Source organism: Drosophila sechellia, chromosome 2L (genome assembly GCF_004382195.2).
Source record: "Drosophila sechellia strain sech25 chromosome 2L, ASM438219v1, whole genome shotgun sequence".
NCBI lineage: Eukaryota > Metazoa > Arthropoda > Insecta > Diptera > Drosophilidae > Drosophila > Drosophila sechellia.
In genome coordinates, this window is record NC_045949.1 from 11,498,096 (window position 1) to 11,520,088 (window position 21,993).

At 38.7% G+C, this 21,993-nt stretch overlaps 3 protein-coding genes across 3 annotated transcripts; all 3 read right to left on the reverse strand.

Annotated features, from left to right (window-relative positions):
• Positions 1 to 6,825: 6,825 nt before the first annotated feature.
• LOC116801647 lies at positions 6,826 to 7,252 on the reverse strand. The gene is made up of 2 exons (XM_032722520.1): positions 7,113 to 7,252; positions 6,826 to 7,056 (listed from the first exon to the last, which is right to left on the reverse strand). Exons 1-2 carry the CDS (start codon positions 7,183 to 7,185, stop codon positions 6,851 to 6,853), a joined length of 279 nt encoding a protein of 92 aa, XP_032578411.1. The 5' UTR covers positions 7,186 to 7,252; the 3' UTR covers positions 6,826 to 6,850.
• A 21-nt stretch (positions 7,253 to 7,273) lies between these two features.
• On the reverse strand, positions 7,274 to 7,747 carry LOC116801650. Its single transcript, XM_032722525.1, has 2 exons — positions 7,588 to 7,747; positions 7,274 to 7,534 (listed from the first exon to the last, which is right to left on the reverse strand). Exons 1-2 carry the CDS (start codon positions 7,661 to 7,663, stop codon positions 7,368 to 7,370), a joined length of 243 nt encoding a protein of 80 aa, XP_032578416.1. The 5' UTR covers positions 7,664 to 7,747; the 3' UTR covers positions 7,274 to 7,367.
• On the reverse strand, positions 7,726 to 8,155 carry LOC116801646. Its single transcript, XM_032722508.1, has 2 exons — positions 8,052 to 8,155; positions 7,726 to 7,992 (listed from the first exon to the last, which is right to left on the reverse strand). Exons 1-2 carry the CDS (start codon positions 8,125 to 8,127, stop codon positions 7,787 to 7,789), a joined length of 282 nt encoding a protein of 93 aa, XP_032578399.1. The 5' UTR covers positions 8,128 to 8,155; the 3' UTR covers positions 7,726 to 7,786.
• Between the last annotated feature and the right edge of the window lie 13,838 nt (positions 8,156 to 21,993).

The window sequence follows — 21,993 nt, forward strand, 5'->3', positions numbered from 1 at the left end:
ATGCATTTGGCCTCGTATTAATCAATGTTTGCTCTGGTTTTGGTGTGGCCTCCACTTTTTTTTGTGCCAAACAACTGCGGCATTTGCTCTTTCGAATTTGCTTTAATTTATTTGCCCGTCGCAATTATTTGCATTTTGTTCTACCAAAGTTTCTTTTGGCATTGCTGCATATTGTGTTTTTTTCTGGCAATGTCGTTTAATTTTTTATGCCTGCTGCAAAAGCATAAATATAAATCAAACTGCATTTGTTCGATGTCGTTGATTTGCATCGGGATTTGTTTATAAGTCCGCAAACACATCCCAAATCGAAATAATAGTTTCTACCTCGCCCCAATAAATGTATCCATAGATATTGCTTTTTAATTGTTCGACTCTGCATATTTTCTTTATAAATTTGTGTGCGTTTTTTTATGACATATGCAGCCATTGGACGCCTAATTGAATAGCAAAGCAAAACTAAATGATACTTTTATTGTTTCCCATGCACTTTTATTATTTTTTTGGTTGAGAGAGCATCGTATTTATTTCGGGATTTATTAGAAGCAATTAAATAAATATGCAATTTGTTGAGTTGATTTCATATAAATGGAATATTTGCCCAAAATTCTGTTTGCATTACCAATTTATTTCCTTGAAATACTAAAACTTTTATAACCATCGAAAATCAAAGCATGCGCTCAAATCTAGATCAACTTCTCGGTGTCCCAATTTTATTATCACTTGCCACAAAAGCCACGGCCAAATCACCGAATACGAAATTACCCCGCGTGGGCTTTACCAGATTTTACGACCACGTCCAACAAAGTCCGTAAATCAAAAGCAGATAATTTTCCAACAGCTTCACTTTCTTGCGGCCTCACCTATACCTATCCCAGTTCTCAGTTCTCAGATCCTTGATTCCAAAGAACCAAAACCGAACCGAACCGAACCGAAGCAAACCGCACCGAACCGAACCGGACAACGAAGAAATAAAATAATTGTTCAGTGAGAGAGCCACAAATTATAAAATTTTTACGCTTACTTTCCCCCAACTCGGTGGCCACTAAATTTACATACTCCCATGACGAGCGACCGCCCACTCAGCTGGACGCACGTTCCAAGTTTTCCTTTATTTATGCCTGCGAAAAGGACGAAATCGAGGGCCACCAGGCAAAATGGCAAGGAAAGTGGACGAGGTGGCGCAGGGAAAGTGTGTGAGCACAATTGCGCGTCATAAATTTGAATTATTGTGCTCTTTGCATTTGACAACGACTTAAAAGCACTTGCAGCGATTTGGGCCAGCTCTGTCCAGCAGTCCAGTCCAGTTCAGTTCAGCTCAGTTCAGTGAGAACTCCGAGGCAGTCAGCTATGAACATGTCCTTGAGACATGTAAGAGAACTGAGTGCAGCACTCGGAAAAAAATTGGGAACAACCATTTGAATTTGAGATGACATAAAATATATATGAGTTTTATACGAGCTATAACCGAGTTAAACTAAATTATGTGTAGTTGTGCTGTAAAGGGGTTTTTAAATTTTTCGTATAATTTTTATTTAATTTTCGATAGTAAAAAGCGTTATGTGTACAAATCGCCGCTAAACTCACACCATCGCTTGCTTTTTGTTCGTCATCCGCCTGGCCCCCTTATGATGCCACGCCCCCAGGGGCAGCAACAACAATGCCAGGGACATTTTTAGTGGACATTTATTTTATGCTCGAAATGCATTGAAATTTGCGCCCGAGGCGCCAGCTTTGTTGATGATGAAGTCGGTCATCTCTGTGCGGTGGCCTGTCCTTTGTGAAACCACAAAACCATAAAATACACCCACCATCCAGCTTCCTTTTCGGCCGTCTGTCAGTGGAAACAGTAAAGTGCATTAGCCATTTTAGCACTCGACGAACATTCATCCGAGAAGGTACGAAATCTAATTCCTAATTAGCCAGAACTGCACTGCAGCTGCATCTGTATCTGCATCTGCACTTCGGTGGTCTTAAAACGTTAAGGTTCTCCTTTTTGGGACTGAGTCCCCATTTCCGTCTGTCAACCGAGTCCCCTGACAGACAGCTGAAAATGGATTAATTCGTCTCTGAATGCGAACAGTGCTGACAGGCGAGCCAAAACCGCAAATTGCTCAAGATATACATTCTGGAGCCGCATCAAAGGAAAGCCAAGTAATTTGATATTTTGTGAAATATATATGGGAGTAGCATGCCACAGGGCCGGCGGATGGGTGGCGTTGAATTGACCATGTTAACAATAAACAATTGACCACTGACATGACAACCAACGAATGTGCTGGCCAAAAATGTTTCCATCAAATTTTACTTTGGGCCGCAAAGAGTCGTTACTGATGTACCTATTCCAGATGGGGCTTAGAAAGTAGCAGAAAAAACCATGTGAAACAAATTTTAAAATAACAATTTAGCAAAAAGTTGTTACACAATAAAACCAAATTATTTTTAGATTCAATTTCTTAGCTTTTTTTGAGGTTTCTTTGAATGCTCCACTTCCATTCGTCTAGTCTATGTAAGTCGTTGATTACTGAGTATCAAGAACGCTTGTGGCAAGCAATAAAACTATTAAACGTTCTTGCACTCACAGACACATACATGAATGGCCTTTGTACTCGTTCAATTGTACAGCAATTTTATTTGTATTTTCTTTTTTTTTTGCAATGTTTGGGTTCTTTTTTTCGGAACTCTGGGCCATGTCTGCACAAATGTTGCATAGCAATTGCTTTGTGTGTTCAATTTTTGGTATAACAACAAACAAGCGCATACCCCACACACACGCACACTGATACACACACTCACATATACTGATGCACACGCACACACACACACACACGACAATGGGCAGTCAAACAAATGAACAAGAGCGCACAAATTTTGCAGCTGTCAGTTGCACGAGCCTGGACACGAGGCACAACAGGAGGCACAAAGCAAAATTTTTATTTGCTGGACGAAAAAAAAAAAAAAGAGGAAACCTAAGGAAAAACGAACCACAAAATTGTGGTTTAAAATAATTTTTTGGTTTCCTTTTTTTAGTTGTCTGAGAAATGCAATGGCTGGCAGCCAAAAAGTGGGAGTCCGGGTGGGCGTGGTCGCAAATTGTTAAATGCTTAGATGTCTGCAAAGAATTCGTCGCCAAGAGGCGTTGGAAATGGATTTTCCATTTCCAGTCACCATCACGTATACGTAATATGGCCGATGGCAGCTGCCGAAAGTATGCACCACAAAAGGGAGCTTTTCGGCGGGGGGCGGGTGTTGATAAATGTTTTTAGTTCGCCCACTCCATCGGTCTGCTGATATGAAAAATGGGATTTTGATAAATGGCATATTCTTTTAGTTACCGACAAGTTTTTTCACGTTCAGCAAACAAATTATGACGAATGCAAGGCATTTACTATTAGATCTAATGTAAAAAAAAATAATAATAAAATTATAGAAGACTATTGTGTAGAATTTTATAGATAATATGGTATCTTATATAAAATAAAATGGTTTGCAAGTTGTCCAGCTATTTTCCTGCATATCCGCACTAGGCAAGAATATTAGGCAGTTGTAATTACGCTAACAATCAGCAGCTAATAAACCTCAAAGCAGCCATTAAATGCAATGACTGCTTAAAGCGTTAAGCTCACACACACACAGGCATACACCCACAGCATTCGAGATATGGCCACGTTATCCTTTGTTGTTATTGCCAGGGACGCTCCTTTGGCCAGGGTCACATTTAATTGTGCGCCATGTTCAACAGGCCATTGTACATGCGTATTAAATGTAATTAACTCATTATAAATGATAACGTGGTCGCAACGAGTCGCCTCAGGTATGTCTCAAGCCGCCAAAGAGTCCCTCCACCACGCAGCCACGCAGGACATGGGCAGAACCCACCGCCTATGCCACGCGGCTGTCACAGCTAATTTAGCCGGGCAGCCAGCAGAACAAACGTGTTAGGTTGCCACCGTGCTGGGGGTAAATGCGAAATTATTACCGGAAAAGGACAATGAGCCGCACTGGCTATTACTCAGGTTGGGGGGCCACGCAGGACTAGGATTTCCTTGCCCCAGGTACCAGGTAGCACGTGGTAATAAAAACTCTTTTATGCGCTCGAGTGTGCCGCTCCCAGTAATATTTGGTTTATTTTATAGTTTGTCTCTCGCTTTATTTTCACGCTCTTGCCACCTCGAGCCATCCTTTTAATTATGTAACACGCGCCACCACAGGAGTGTTGCCTTACGCACTTCGGTCTTCGGTCTGCGGTCCTTTTTGGTGGCAAAAATTTTCCATTTTCCTGCCAACATTTCCCCCCACTGGGCATATTCCACACTTCCGTTGGCCAGTAGTTGCGTGTTCTTCACGTGTGAACTTAATTCAGACAAAGCGCTTATTTTTAAGTATACACATACACATGAAAAGCCGTAGTTAACTAAATTCCATTAAAAATATTATATACTTAAGTGGTAATGGGCACACACATTTTCAACATTTAATACGTTACCACATTTACGTGCCATTTAATGCAATATATAATTTAATACGACTGCAGATTTCACTATTTGAATAAAGCTTAGTGGGCATACATCTATCAAAAACCAGACCGCAGTAACTGACCAATTATAATTATTTTAATGAAAAACACGTATTTCTAATGAATTAAATTTAGTCTGGTTTTGCAGCTGGCGAAAATTCCTGGAAACTCTGAAAAACTCAATTCAAACTTTAAGGCAATTACAGATAAGTTTAATTGGCAAAGTGCTTTGGGTAAATGGTGACAAAGCACTTTCATTTTTCAAGCGCAAATCATTTGTGTGTTTTCTTCTCGGCAAGGAAATATGCGTCAAGAAAACATTAAAAAGAATACGTTCAAATTCAATTCAAATCTTGAAAACAGTGCAGAGTCAAGGGAGAAGAATAACTGCCAACATTTAGCATCAATAGCCGCATTTGCTTATATCAAGTGAAAACTTTCTTATCGGCAGCACAGCGGCAACTTCAATGACAAATTGAGACAGCTATGTGGATGTGGTGGTGCTGCAATGAGGGCGAAAAGAGCCGAAAAGTTGGCTAACACATACATACATACATATATAGATTGGCTTGTCGCTGTGACAACTTGCCACTTTGAGCACGTAAATTTCTGTCGTTTCTCGCCTTTTGAATTGATAAGAAAATTCATAAAATTTCCTCGAATCGCAAAAAGAAAGAGGAAGTGGATGGAGATGGAGAAATGAAAAAGGTCGGGCCAAATTCAGAAAACGCAATCCGACTCAAGTGTGTCAGCAGCCGTGAAAGTGGCATTTGAGCCAGGCTACAAACTTTTGCTTTTGCAACTTGCTAATCTAATGAACAATTGTGGCTGCAGGCCACCTTTAACACCTCCTTGCCCCCAGGACGAACTCTGCGTGAGCTCCGACACTCCAGTGGCTCCTGTGCCACTTGTGCCACTGGCAGCCCCCCGGAAACTTTGTGCACTGCAAATGCACGGAGATTAAAACGAAAATTAAACTCGATCTGGAATGTCAAACGGGTGACATTTTTTTTCGGGCCCTGCCCGCCTAATTGAATTTCCCGTCAACGGTTTCGGCAGGAATTTAATGCAATTTGGCGAGCTTTTTAAATTGCAAGCAAAGTTTGCAGACGACGAGCTCAAACAAGTCAACAGTCAACTTAATTGTCATAATTTGTGTTTACAAACTTGACGAATGTGCTAAAATAAAAATAAAAAACCAAAAAAGAACCAAATGAGGATCCTGGGGCATATGTGGCCAGCTGGCTGAGCAAAGTTTGCTGCTCAAAACAAACTAACAAAAGGCCAAAGCAAATAGAACAGAAGCGGCAGCCAGGAGCAAGGATTCTGCTGTGGCAAGCGAAAACCGAGCACAAAATAAAATCAACCAAAAGAAAAAGGAGTAATCCAAGCTAGGACTCAGCCATTTTACTACCCTCTAGATTTTTCATCCCTTTGAAATCCTTAAAAAAACCAAAAATTACAGCCATAATTTATTCTATTTAAGTTACAAAAATGCTTATTTTAATCGTAGAGTTTCAATGATTGGCATTGATTCCAAAACATTTTCAGATGTCTTTCTTTTTGGATATTTCTTTCATCGAGAAGTGCCAAAATATTATCACCCTTATCTGTGGTGAACCAAAATATTATCATCTAAAAAAATTTAACGAAAGCCCTGAACTAAAATCGGACACTTAATGCTGGCAAGAAAGAAGACGACGTCAGAAGACAAATAAAGACTGTGCAAATAAAATCTAATAAAACCAAGGACACAAAAACTTGAGCCAAGCCTGCGAAAATGAGCTAAATGCTGCGAGGGGAGTGAAATGGGTTGGATGGGTCTGAGATTGTTAGGGCGAGGCGAGGGAGCAAATGAAATAAAGTGCCAGAAGTATGTTTCATTAGCGGCAGTTGCAAACCAGACAACAAACAAACCAAAGGACAATGGTCGTCCAAGGACACATGCTTCACTGGAGCTGCCTGATGAACTTCATATACAGCCGGCAAGATAAACGAAGGAAAAACCAGTAAACTCATGTCGACGCTTTCAACGATAACATTTTTAAAAATGAAAAAATCGGAAAAAGCTTTAATAACTTCGGTTTCAAGAGTAAATATTTTAATAACTTTACATACAAACGAATGCAAATTCTAAGCAAAACAGGAGAAATCGTTAAGATCTATTTTCTCGACTATCAGATACCTATTAGTCAGATGGACATGAAGCCGGACATGGACATGGCCAGATCAAATTAAGCAGTGTTTAAATCTAAAAAGGCCTTATTTTTAACAATATTTTTTCATTTCTAATATTTTTATAATAAATGAAATTTCTGTAAGCATAAATTCCTCGCTTTATTTAAAGTTTCTTCTATTTTCTTGAATCCAAAAATATTTTTGATCTGTTCTTAGGCAGAGATCCTTGCAAGCCTTTTCGCTAACAAAGTGCCCGCATGGTTCCTGGTCAGGAATGACAGAAATACAAGTTTGAGAATTTCTGTCGAATACCCAAGTATTTTTCTCCACGCAAGCTATTTTTACTTCAACCCGCCTGCAAAGCACTTTTAATAATCATTTAAACTTAAGAATCAATGACAAGTTTAATAATTAAACTTACTGGATCTGATTGATATGACATATTTAAACATCGTATTGAAGAGCACTATAAACAATATATTTAAGATACACATACGAACTGCTGAAGTCACAGAGAACGCTATTGTATTACTATCGTTACTGAGGATTTCATACGACTTAATGTGATAACCATTGAAAATGTAATTTCTACGGGTACAATTTATTATCAACAACAATTAGCAGATTTATTTGTACAAATTAAAATGAATATGTTTTCGGGAATGCTAGTTCGGATTTATTTAATGGGCCTGTGGCAGAAGTCCTTGCAACCCTTTTCGCCATCGAAAAAGCCGCATGGCTCCTTATTCTGTTGAACACGATAGCATTTACGAGTACGCTCGTTGTAACTCCAAGTGTTGTCCTGATAACAAGTTATTGAGCCGCCTGTTCGCCTGCAAACAGCTTTAAAAGTATTTCAGAAATTTCCATATTTAAAAATCCAGAAAGGCTTTTACTCTGATAAACTGGACCTGTCGCATTGGTGGCGTAGAAACACAGAGCCAATAAAACGATAACACTTTTGACCCTCATATCACTGCTAACTGAATAAAAAATACCGCTGCAACCACCATAAATGAATTCTTACTAGTTAATAAGCGTAACCACTTCTTAAATGTCAACTATAGGAATTGGCAACTAAAAAACAAGTATATTTTAAGGCATCTTTCGTACATATACTTCCAAATGAGATAGAGTCCACGCTTCTTTGGTGCATATTTTATCGCACATGTCCATTGTGTTAAAGAATCCACAAGGCTCCATTAAATACCCAGAGAGCACGCATCGATTCTTTACCTTGTCCCAAAAATATGTTTTTAGCTTCTGGCAAGGAGGTCCAGAATTTGGCTTGAAGCACAACTCTAAAAGTTATAAGATTATGCAATTTTATTCTAAATGTATAGTTCATCGATAAACGAACCGGCTATTATGTTTCCATCCTCTTCGTTGGACCCTTGACAGACCAATAAGAATGAAACCAAAATGAAGAACTTCATTTCGCCGCAGCTGCAATAGTTCTAACTTAAAGTCAATGATATTTTTTACTCTAATAAGCGTATAATGCAGCGTGAACTTTGTGAAAATATATGTTCTTAAATTTTAAAGATATAGGCGAGAATGAAAAGGTCGAAGAGGTGCGTATTATGAATCCTACTTTCATTTGACTGAGTATCAAAATATCTTTGAGCACAATAGTTAGCTTTTGTCGATTCCATTGCCAAGGAAACAATGGCAGTTTAATCTTATGGCGGCACGCAAAGTTTGAAAATAGAACAATGGGAAAAGAGGCAGCGAAATAAATCTAAAAAAAAAATATTCAACGCCAAATGCCGCAAGTGCTGTCATAAATTTTAAGCGATTTTTTAACGGCCACAACGTCTAGTTTTCACATTATGCTCGCTCTTCTGGTTCTCTGCGTTTTAATAACATTTTATGTGCGGAGACGGCAATGCCGAGTCACGATATTTCAATTATACTCGCAGTATGAATTGTGTGACGAATAATGGTTTTAAAGCAATGAGAAATAATTTTTTAAATTAAAAGCACATAAGTGGACGCAGTAATTCACATGTTAAATATTGCAGCACTTATGCCACAGTTGATTCGTTTAGTTCACTCAGACGGTCTAATCGCTGCTTAATTAAATCGTATCATTGACTATAAAATTTTGGGCAAAATCCACTCAGGCAAATAAACTGTCTGGCCCAAAACTCAAAGCAATTCAGAGAAACCTTTTGCAGATCGGTAACAATTTTCCTCGTTATTAATCTTCATTAATCAAACGAACACACACACACACAGGCAGCAGTGTAAATACATCTCGAATGGGCAATTTTAAGGAACTTTGAAGGCTTAGCCAGGATAATCGGTGGGTGAGGTAGGCAGAAACTAAAACCAGAACTGAATTTCTATACAATAATGCATGAGACATTGGGGGATAGTTTTGACAATAACTCAAGCAAAAGAAACTTTGTGTGTGTGTGGGCTTATTATGCATACTTGAATAAATTGCTGCTTATAACTTCTGTGGACTCGTAATTCGAAAATTATATGTGCTGCTTAAATTGCTCACTCACTCAGTTGGACCGAAATGTGGGTCATAAATAGGAGCTGGAAAATCAGTTAAGATTTGCTGAAAGTTGTCGCTTGATTAGAAGCTGACAATTCAGTAAAAGTTATTTTTAGTTAGCATTACATATTTGTTTTGAAATCTTATCTATCAACATAATGCTTGAGAGTGATCTATCAACATAATGCGTTAGAAGGTTATAACTTCTGTGTTAAGTGTAAAGTTAATGTACGAGTAGTGTATTAAAATTCAATATTCATTGCGAATTAGTGCATGAACGAAAACTTTTTCTAAATGCCATCAGTCGTAGTTTGTTCAAAATCAGATCAATTGGGTTTATTGATAGTATTGATTTTATAAAGTTCTGGATTTTTGCTGCTGAATTATTTATACAGTCCAGCGATCAGAGCAGTTCACTCATGCTGGCGAAAAAGCAAAAACGCAGCCTAAAGGACACTCACACGAACACACACACTCGTACGCATGAACACATACATATGTACATGCACTCATGCTGGTTTGACATGTTTTTACAGTTGCATAACAAAAAAAAGAAAACAAGACCAGTCAGCCCAGTTAAAAACAGAGGGGATGGGGGCTTGGGGTTGAACGAAGCCAAAAAGGCTGCAGGCAAACGTAGTGACAGTTAACATTAACACCAATACAAGCGTAAACATATGCTTACACGGTAGGGTGGGTGGTGTTGGTGTGCAATTGGGAATTAGATGTGTGTGTGTGAGTGAGTGAGTGTTGTGTGTTCGATTGCATACGCAGACCTCCTAATGAGTCGCCATTGCAACGAACTGGATTTTTGTTGCCGGATGTTTGTTTGGCCGATGTAGCTGCCAATTTTAATTGAATTAGAAAAACATAGAGATGAGGGTTTGGCAACACTGCAAACATTTAAGGTACTTCTACTGCTATTTCAACAAAATATAATAAAATACATTGCAGTTAACTCTTTTAAGGCTTATCGATTAAATAATCAAAAAATATGTTGTAAATTTAATCTTAAAAAACGTTAATATTTGTTTATAATTTCTGGAGTGCATCACAGATAGTCAGACCCACATGCAAACACACTCAAACGAGCATCCTGTTTTTGGCCTACAACATCCGCACACTCATACACTCTCCAGCAAACATACACACACACACATGCAGACAATTTCACAATGTCACTCAAGCAGGTACTAAAGTTAATTACTGCAATTTCCGTGGAAAATTGTTTTATGCATTGACAGCATGAGGGTTGAACCGACGACTACCGTGTGTGTGTGTTGGTATGTGTTGGTGTGTGATGGTGTGTGTTTGTGTGGTCCTGCCACACGCTTATTTTATTAAGTGCCGCTATTTTTCGGTTACAGCTATTTTTATTGCTCCTGCACATGAGCGGGTGGGTGTGAGTGCATTCCTTCCCCTCGGAAAATTTCCTAACGTGGACGAAGCTTTCCAGGTTTAATTGTTTTTGAGGATGGGTTTAGGGTGAAGTCCCCATCGGGTAACAACTAAATTAGACAGCGTTCTGCTGGTGAAGCTTTATAAATTATTAGCATAAAACTAATTTAGCACTAATACAATTTACTGCTTTCGGTTTGGTGAAGGGATTTATTTAGTAAAGCTTAGCTTAGTTTTAAATCAACATGTTGCCACAATTTTAATGCCAGCTCATTAATGTCTCACTTATTAAATAGTTTTCTTTTATCAATTTACTAAATTTTTTATATCATACTACTAGCAATGTAAATATTTTTAAATTATACACAAAATAATTATATTAAGCTAAAATGTTTTTTGTGTCTTGTGTCCTGAAGTCAAAAATTGAAGCAAATCAAAATTTTTTTTAAAGATTTAAAATTGTAATTACCATTTTAAAATTCGACATTAGCAAAAACCAAAATATCATATTATAATTTTAAATGTTTGTACATTACATTAAAATAATCTAAAATACCCTTTTGAATGGATTTTTTATATTTTTTTATATTTTGTTTAGCAACTTTTTTAAGGGATACAGAAAACTTTTTACCCCCAAAGGGCATTCAACCTGCGACTTTTCACTCGATTGCACTGCTATGACCGCTTTTGTTATATTTTCAGCTGTTTAGTTAATGGTTTAGCGTGTTACCCGGCGCTCTGTGGCAACAATTCTTGTTTATGCGCCGCAAACATTTTTACCACTCCCTGCCACATGCCCCATGCCGCATACCTCGTTCCCCGTGCACCGTGCCCATCCACACTGCTCCTTCCCACGCCTGTTGATGGCATTAAATTTTATTTCACTCAAAACCGCGCTGGATTTCTCATGTGCCTTCGGCTGTTGCCATGGCCAACATTGTTAGCTTTGACGGGTGCACATGCCGTTGTATTTAAATAAATTGCAGCCCTTCGCCAGTGCAATTGTGGCGCAAATTGCGCTAATTTTGCTGATTGTGTAGTTTTTCTATACGCCGAATGGAGCATTCTCCCACCATTTTAGCCGTTGATAAGCTGCCGAGTTTTATGGCATTTGGCGTGGCCAACTTTTGATTGATATTGGCCAGACAGCCTCGGTTGGCCGCCCATCACAATGGATTAGATGCGATGGAAATACAATTAAATTGTCAGTTTTTCTCGTGTCTGCTTGGCAAGCGAAAATTGAATATTATTGCCAACATTTTTGGCAGTTGAAAAATCTAAATTTAATAATGCTGCTCAAAACGCTGCTGTCTTTTAGGAAAATCTCAGCAGTTTGCTGACCAAACTTATCCCTTGTCCAGTTTTGTGTATTCTCACGCCTTTTAACTCGATTTTTTCGAGTAATTGACCTTCTTGGTGCGGCGGGGTTGGTAAAGTGAAGACAAGAGCCACATTTCTCGAGCTTAACAACTTTCACATCACTAAACCACTGAAAGTTGTTGACTTTATGCAACTTTTTCGTGGCCACCGTCAACTACGTGAGGGTCTTTGCAAACACTTCAGACCACCACCCTCTAACACCTACCTCTAAAACAACCACACACCACCCACCACCCCACCCACTGGAAGGTTGACAAACAAGTTTGTTGTGCCTTGCATTTTTCCACTCCGGCGACATTTCTTTCGCACAAATTTAAACTCGATAAGGGGGCGTGGGCTGTCCAGTGGCCAAAACTGCTGGCGTCAGTTGCTTTTAACATACATACTCAGACACTCCAAGGGCTTACGCATGCACTGAGAAAAATAATATCGCTACTTATGAAATAATTCAAAGAGATAATAGTGGCAAGGGTACAGAAATATTATACTGCACTTTCAGAGGTTTATTTCTAAATTATTTAACTATTTTGATATTCAACTTTATATTTCTTTGACTTTCATGTTTAACTCCTTTCTCTTAGTGTACATATTGGTGCAAGATATATATATATATGTAGACAAGCACTCACATATCTTTGTGTACATGGCCAAACGATACGTGCTGCAATTGAATTTGTTCGCAAAACGCAATAGAAAACACCCACAGAAACCGAACGGAATAGAAAGAAATCGAGTTGGCTAAGAACTTAAAATTATTGCCCCTGAGAAGGATACGAATTCGTGATGATCTTTAAATTTAGTATTGCAGAATAATGTGTTTTTACCTAAAAGATTTGTCTGCTTTTGCACTTCGGAAGAGAGAGAAAAATAGTTTGGGAAACTTTAAGAATTAGAAAATATAAAGATGTTTTTATTTCTATCACAACTCTGTCTCAAATAATATGTATTACTACAAATAAAATTTTTTTATTATATAGTTCCATTTATGAATCTAATATTTACAATGCAGTTCCGTAATAAAAGTGCCAACAATTATAGCCAATTTCTGGAAATAGCGTAAATTGAGAATCTCAAAATAACGTTTCCAAAAACAATATTTGTTTGACATAAATACTAAAAATATAATTGAACTCCTACACAAACGTCAACAATGTTGCCTGCTTTTTGTTTGCTTCATGCTCCAGTTTTGTATTAGTTTATACTTCGATTCCAGTTGAAATATTAAGTTTTCCCTGCCGGTCAGCAGCATATGGAAAAATGCGTAAAATTTTAAAGTCCCAATATGCCGAATTTTTGTTTTGGGTAAACGAACATATACGGTGGAGAAGGGTTGGCGAAAATACACAAACGCTGCAAATTCTTGTTGAAAAATCTAATGCCATGCCACTTGCCGTTGGGTCAGAGGGCGAAAATGCAGCGGGGAGATGGATGGAGTGTGCAGACACGTAACGCGCTGAAAATGTTCCAGTTTTCCGTCCTTGCACGCACGCATGCTTCCGCAGCACCAGAAGCATGGTTGCAGGACGAAGGATGCAGGACGAAGGACACAGGAGGCAGGATGCTGGATGCTTGCGGTAAGCACTTTTCGTTTTGGCCGTGTCCTCGAGTGAAGCTGCTTTTTGGCCAGGTCACCGCCTTCGCAGAATCAGCTATTAATATGCCGTGAAAACTTTTACCTGACCAACAGCGAACTGGCAACTGCGAACTAACTGCAGCAAGTGCATTTCATTAGCGTTTTTAACAACATAAAACTATTAATATTTAGTGCACGCCTTCAGCGAACTATAAACAAAACATAAGCAGTCCGAAACGAAGAAGAGAGATGCGGATGCGGACCAAGTCAACACCAACTTAGACAGAGCCAAAAACTTTTGGCTAAGCGAAAACTTTGGCCGTCGACTGGTAAAATTATTTTGAAATTAAGTTTCTCGTTGCCGTTCGTTGCCGTTGGCATTGCTTATTTATGGCTGGCATTGCGTATCGATCGATCTTCAACCGCCGCCGCCAGCAACACAGAGACCATTCAGGGCGAATAACTTTTCCTTAAATGTAATTAAAAATGTCGTCGAACTTATTTACGAGTGTTGTTTGCATAGTTTGGCCAAGTTTTCAACACCCAAACTAGGCCGAAATCGCGCGGAAACGGGCAAACGTGCGGAGCTCGACGTTCAGTTCCTTAAAAAGTCGCTAGATATAAAAATGCATTAAGCACATAGTTAAGCCGAAATCAAATTAAGATTTTATAGCCCTTCGGGTCCTCGATGATGCTGCAGCTGCAGTTTAAGCGGGTTCAGCTCAATGATTTGGAAGTAAACTGTTAATAAAAACTACTTTGAGTGCCCAGTAAAAATTGGAAACGTAGGGGTTCCATTTTCCTCAGCTGCACTTGAAAATAATTATGGCATTTAACCATAAATATGTATTAAATTTTTGTGAAGAACTTTTATTTTAAATATATTCTTGAAAAACAAAATAAATTTATACAACTTCTATTATTGGTATCTTTAAATTTAAAAATTTATGTATTGGATGTGACATTCTAGTTGATTATTTTTTGTGTAAGTGCACCTAGCGACAATCTGAAATCCCCAATTATCTTTTGTATCGATAAAATCCCCCCCAAGATGAGAATCTCCTTTGACGTCAGCTGAGTTGCAATATCGTGGAATGTACAAAGCGAGCACGCATCGCCTGACATCATGTGTGTGACACAAGATCTGAGTGGAAATTCACGAACAGATTCTATTTGCCCGCTTTCAATCACATTTTCAGATTTTCGACATACGTTGACCTTGAAGGCGGGGTGGGGCTGGGTGAATGGGGGGTGGGTGGTGTCCAAATGGGAACACAAAGTGCCGTCAAAGTTCTGCCAAAGCATCCGTCATTCATTGCAACGTTTCGCATTCATTGCAACTTTGGTCCGAAATTGCTTCTCAACGTTTTACTGAACCAAAAAACCGTTTTACTTTGCGGTCAAATGTAGCATGTACATATGCACCTCTCAGCCCCCACGACCTTCCCCATCAGTATGGTGCCACACACACCCACCCACCCAATTTCAACGGCAGCGGAGCTACGGCCAGAACCAGGTCACGCCCACTAAACAAACGCTCTGCGGTATGCTGTGAAAAAAAGTTGTTTGATAGTTCTTCTTGTTGTTTGAGGCTGCCCAACTTCCAGTCCCCAGTTGGCTCCACCCACCTCCTGCCACCCAAAACAAAGCACCCACAGCCACCCCCCGTGTAATTTATGTGTAGTAAATAACATTTTCCGTAGTTGCTATAATCGTTTGCCACGCAAAGGGTCCTTCAATTTAGACTCTTAATTTGTACTAACTATATTCAATTATAGCAAAATCCTTTTTAATTACTATTTAGATGACTTTATATCCAATCAAGTCTTAAAGACAATATGGCAATACATATATTTTAGTAAATGCAGGGTATTACACAAATCGGTTTTAAACGAAAGCATTTTCCATTTACCCCACTCGCTTTGCGCGAGTTTCAGTTATAGTTGTTGTAGTGGATTTTGACCTTGTGCGGAAATAAAACTGAAAATAATGGCAGTTAGCGCTAAATGGAAGCAAAGTTGCAGCAGCATTAGCGCTGAAATCCTGAAATGCGATATGATGAAATGAGGCAGAAGCAGAGAAGACCCTACGAAAAAAAAAATGTAGGGAGTTGCAAGGATATGAGCGAGCGATAAAATGGGGGCTTATGTTTAATAGTTTAATGAGTTGTAGAATGGTTAAGCTTAAATACAAAATCTATTACGGCATGCTAATAGTTTTCTTGGTACTAAATAAAGTTACAAATAAACCAAATTCCTCCACCGAACTTTCATTGCACGAATTTTGCGTTTTAAAAAAATGTTTATGTAAAATGGCATTAGTGAATATTTTATTTAAGTAGCTAGTTGGCCATTTAAGTGTTCTAGTAAAAAATGCTACTCGATTTTTTACACCAAATACCAATATACACAATCAAATAGCCATTAGTGGAATATTTATTAAAGTGGCCAACTTGCTTACGCTTATCCGCTGCAAACGCTTTTCAAGTTCATTTGTTACCAACAACACAAAATGCTGTTAAAAAACCGGCAAGCTGACAACAATTAATATGCCATTTGGTGTATGTTTTCCTTCTCGTCCTTCCATACACACACACCCACACAGAGTCGAGGACACTGTGTACTGTGGTTCCACTAATGTTGATTAAATGGCGTGGGAGTCACGCTTGCAGGCGCAGATTGCACTCGTTGCAATGGCCTTGTGATGCCCCGGGGATACTCTGCGAAATTTAACTGCATGCTGTACACAGAAACGATTGGATGCGATGAGTTAGGCTTAAGGCTTAAGGATACGGCTCCAGGCAATTTCAGGCTAGATAAGCATTTAAGCCACATTAAAAAATGGAGTAAGATATTCATATTCAAGATCAGTTCTGAAAAAGTTTGTGATGGGTATAAAGCAATTATAGTTTACTCAAACATGTGTTTAATTCTAATGAATTCTGTAAGTTTTTAAACAAATCTTTAGCAGTTGCATTTCTTTCCCACAGTAACTTGAAAACTTATTTAGATTAACATATACTTTGATAAAAATACATTACTCCTAAATTGTATATATCTTAGCTCAATAAACTAAATCGGAAAATAGATCAAAAGTTTATTAAATTCCTATTTTGATTGCCACAATACCCCTGAATCAGACCAGTTAATATTCTTTTGGTTTTTTTCCAACGAAAATGGTTGCGAAAAACGTTATAGCCAAATTCATGATAAGGTTTACCTTCCCGCCCCCTCTCTCCGTCCTTCGGCTATGACATAAGCTGTCCAGGCTCAGTTGCCAGATGAGTCAGTGGCTAAGTTGGTAAGCATTTGTTATGCGCACACACACACACACACACTGGCAAACATAAGGGCAACAGCAACACCAGGATGTCGGAGAAAAGGGAGTGGTAGTGGGGTGGAAGTAAAGACACCGCGCACATTTTCTTTACAGCCATTTACCAGGCGATTTACGTAAATCTTTTATTTATACAGAGAACGTATAAGTTGCAATTTATCAAAATCTAAAATGTTTACCCGCACAAGTTATTCACTTGAAATCTCTACAGTGCAGCGGTTTATACGTATGTATGTATTCATGTGTCGGGCATCCTCGTGGCCATATATTCGTGTAGCCGTGTATGTATCGCATATCCTAGACGTATTGTAGTTGGCTGCGTTACGTATACGCGATGTGTGCCAAGCCAAAGGCGGAGGAACAGCGTCCCTCGAGTCTGATGCCAGGCAGCAGCTGAACAACTGTGCCATGCATATGCTTATTTGTGCGAGAGTCTCTATAAATATGTATATGCATTTTAACACGGAAAAAAACTCTATTTAAAATAATAATATTTTTTAAGCATAAGCACATAAATTAAACCAAAGTTCTATTACATACCCTTTAGTTTCGTTTGAAACAAACTAATTTATGTTAATATATTCCTAAAATAACTGCAATATTTTCTCGCTCTGTAAGTTTATATGAATGTGTATTATTTTGTGTTTTGCGCGTACAAATTGTCTTGTGACAGACAGTGAAAACTACAGAAGCGGCGCCGAGGATGTGGCGGATGCCTCTTTGGCAAGCCCGCCGCCAAGCCCACTTTTCCATCCGCCCCCTTTGGGCATGGTTTTAGTCAATTTGCGGTTGGTGGCGGTGCAATGTGTTTTTCATTTGCATGTGTGCCCGTGGAGGAGTGCCTCGCATAGATACTACCCACTAAAAGTAGTTTATTTTCATCTTATCTCTTTAAGCCAATGATACGCCCACAAGCCCACTTAAATGCGCTGTCATGCTATTATTTTTATTCTTCTCGCAAAGTGTTGCTATTTAATTTGTATCGTATGGGAAATTTGAAGAATTTACTGCTAATGTTAAATATACGTTTTAATTTAAGCCAACAATTACAAACTTTGGAATGAGAAAAGTTGCATTTTTAAATTATTATCTTTAAAGCTATTATGTTTTTTATATTTATGCCGTAATATGTATTTCATCTTATTTTTATGTTCGCTGTCGTATTTTGTTAGACAAATGGAAAATGAAATGAAAAATTCCATTGCCGAAGGCGGAATAGACAAAGCATCCGCTTACCTGTTTCAAACGAAAGTACTTATTCCAGGAAGTCGTCTAACTTTCAAAGCTAATGAAATATGTATTTTTCGCTTTTCAAGCGAATATATGGCGAAAGACGTTTGTTAATCTTAAAAGGTTCGTTGGGTCAAACAGTTTATTTAATTCTTGGATTTGGTCAGTGTCATCAGCTGTTTTTGGTACCGGAAATTCGCACACCATTGCAGGCCTTTATCCTTGCAGCTTTGCTGGAGGAGCTTTAACTCCCACATTATTGTATAATAACCATGAGAGTATTTGGCTTAAATAGAGCGAAAGCTTTTTGAGGCTAAGCCCACTGGGTATAAGAGATCGTATATATGGCACTTTCAACTAGCCAAGGGACTTTTTATAGTGGGAACAGTTTAGTATTAACAAGAAATAGACTGGGTTCACAATAGCTATTAGGTCCATTTCTATTACATTTCTAAACAACAATTTATATGTTAGCATAATTTATAATAGCCAATATGTTATTGCAATCAAACAGTTTCAAATGCCAATCTAAATAACTCTCAAAACTAATTCAATAAAATATAAATAAAAAAAGGAATTGCCTATCCAAATGAAAATATGACCTTTGTTTCCAATCGAAATAATTCGAATGCATGATTTATATAGCCTTCAACTTGTGTGCACCAATTAGGCGTTTATTAAACAATAATATTCGTAATTGCGGAATAGTTTCTATATAAATAAGCATATATCCGAAAAATGATAATTTTTCGATACGGGAAATTAGTTTCATTTTGGGGATAATAATTAAACGCAAGGCCATATGAAATGTGTTAACAAACTAAATAATATTTAATCCCCCCCTAAATGTTTACATCTGAAAATAATTTGCCATTAATTAGAGTTGGGGCTACAACGCACGCATTACCATAAATGCAATAAATGCAATTTACTAATGCCAACATCCTAAACATATCTAATTAAACGTTTTGAGGGCTAAAGCCTAGGTTGCCAACCAATATATATTACAAAACTGATACGGATGCCGATGTTTATACGAGCTTAAATTCCAGCAAAATAAAAACAATAAATAGTAAATACGCCCTGCCGCACTTCAAACCGCAGCCACAAAAATAACAGCTCATTGACAAACTAGTATAGCTAAAAAATAATTACAAAGCTCATTTGACAGAAATGAGGGCACATTTTCGATGGGGTGGCATCTACAGACATGCAGAAACACACGTAATCACCATCTAATAACTAAAATCCAAATTAGCTAATTCAGAAATCAACACGCACAATTGACAAATTATGCCGCAGCAACATTTCCGGCCAATTGCCTGCGTGAGAGTCCAGATCGATGGGTGGCATGCGGCATGAGGCAGTGGGCAGGGGCAGGTGGCAGGTGGTTGACTCGGATGTTGGGCACGTGCGGAAATATTGTCAAATTATTGGCAATACGAACGTATTTGTTGTAGCGCCCCCCTCTAAATTACCTCGTCTGCTCCTGAGTTATTCATTAAGTGGCATTATTCGCAGACATTTTCCACTCATAAATAAGAACCACAAACTGCCAGCGATTTAAACTCGATTGATGGGGTTGGGGTAATGGTGAGGGAGGAACGGAATACACTCCTCCATCTGACATTTCCACCTCATTTACAGTTCAAACACGTCGCATGCATTAACCCCAGGCTGCCTGGTTAAGTGCGCGACGCTCTTGATGGGACTGCTGCTGCCTCGCCTCGGCTTCTAATTATTAACTAATAACATCAAATTGATTTGCAACAACATTCAGATCAGATCAGAGCCCACACGACTCACTTGCTTCACTGGCCTTACACTGGAAAAAATCCTACCTTTTTGTGAGGAAAACTTCCGTTCTGACTGCCAATTTTTTAGAAAATTTGTTTCCTTTTTAAATTGTTACGATAAGATGACAATACTTATATTCATTTAAAATATTTCTACAAAACATGAAAAAGAAAAAGCAAAAAAAGAAAAAATTTATATTTAAGTTCAAATAACAATACATTTTTTTGGAGACAGCACATTAGAGAGAGGCGTCTCCTTGCCTGTGATTAATATTTTTTTACCGTGTTTTGTCGCTTCATTTCGTTCCATTTCGGTTCGGTTCGTTCGATGTACTATAATTAACATGCATTCCACATGATTGGCCCGCTGGCGCATAAATCTCTAGCACTCATACAGAGGACCCCCAACCATTCAGCACTCAAATGTGCCCCAAGCTAGCCCCACGACTAAGTGGAGGCAGCAATCAGTTTCCAGCAGCAGAGTCTAGACCAAAGCCCAAGTAGGAAATTAACATTGTAACATAAAACGTGGCCCAAACCGGCCATTGAACGGGCACTTAACTTGCTGCCAACTAACCGAGAAGGAGAAAAGGAGCCGAGCGGACGGACAAGCGGACAACCGGACTGCTGGACAAACGGACAGCCGGACGGACGCTGCTCTAATGCACGATGATAGATGGCATACGATACGTTTCAGCATTTGTCAGCTTGTCTTCGGCGAAGCGCAACACAAAGCCAACGCCCCACGTCCATCGCCCTGAAAATTCCGGAAAGGAAAAGGCGCGGTGGGCATAAGGCGGTGGGTGGCGGTTAGTGGATGGTGGTGGTGGTTGTGGGTGAGGGTGTGGGTTCTAGCGAAACGAAAAACCATTTTCACGCTCACGCGACTGTTTGTAGTAACTTTTCGTTCTTTCCGTTTTTGCTTTTTTTGCACTGCCACTGCCACAACTATCAACTGACTCACACCTGGCAATCCACCAAGGCGCTCCATTCGACGCGACTGGCCATTTTCTTGGCCCCAGAGATAAGCGTTAGCCAAACCCTTCTGAGACTATTTTTCACTACCTCAATTATAGAGCAGACCGCTGAGTACCTCTGTAAAAAACAGGCAGTGGAATAAAATAATGTAAGATGTCGGGAGAGAATGGTTTTGTATAGTTAAAATGTGTTCTAATTTTCTCCTAAACCTTTTAAAAAGTGCTTACAAAAGTTTAAAATATTGCACTTATTAACCAATTCATGAATTCCTGCATACCCAACAAAAATAATCTTTTGAGCTTTTATAAATTGAGCAGGAGACTGGGCACCACCTTCACCATCTCAATCCGAACCTTTTTGAGCCGTCTCAAGTCGCACGTCGCGTGGCATAATTTATATGGCGCTGTCTGCGCCGGAAATGGGTTAATTTGCTATGATTTAAGCGTAAAATTATTGAATTATTGGCGCTCAAGATTTAGTGGTATTCTTCGCGGTTCGTTTAAGCCCCAAACAAGGTGCAGTCAAAACCGATGGAAAATAAAACGAAAGCCAAATAGAAAACCAAAAAAACTGAAGCGTATTTCGAGTTTCTGTTTACGGGGCGGATGAGTAATCTGTCTGCATGCAACGTCCCAGAAAGTTGGGCCATTCCATCGAATGCAATTAGTAAATAGCTGATATTTTCTTTTCTCTGTCTTAGCTTTTAGGCAACCCCAAAAATGGCATGTTCAAAGGAAATTAAATTTAAATCGCTCAAATTTAGTTAAATAGACAGGGCACGGCCAATATGTGAATGCAATGACTCAATATTCGTCTGAAATGGTTTCGCACAGAGTTTATTTGAGTCTCCAAAAGTATTAGTATTTTAATTAAAGCTTACTCTTGTATAGTTTCCTAATAACTGCTAATAATTTTAAGGGGAATTATAAAAAAAAAGCTATTATTCCAATGCATATTCTAATCCTTTCGAACTGAACTTAAAGTTTCGATAGAATTTGAATACAGTTAGAGCTCTTATAACAACCCATTCAAAATAAGTAAGGTACATCATCTCATCGTGGTTGATCATACTCATGTTGTGCTTCAAAAGGAAAAGCGGACA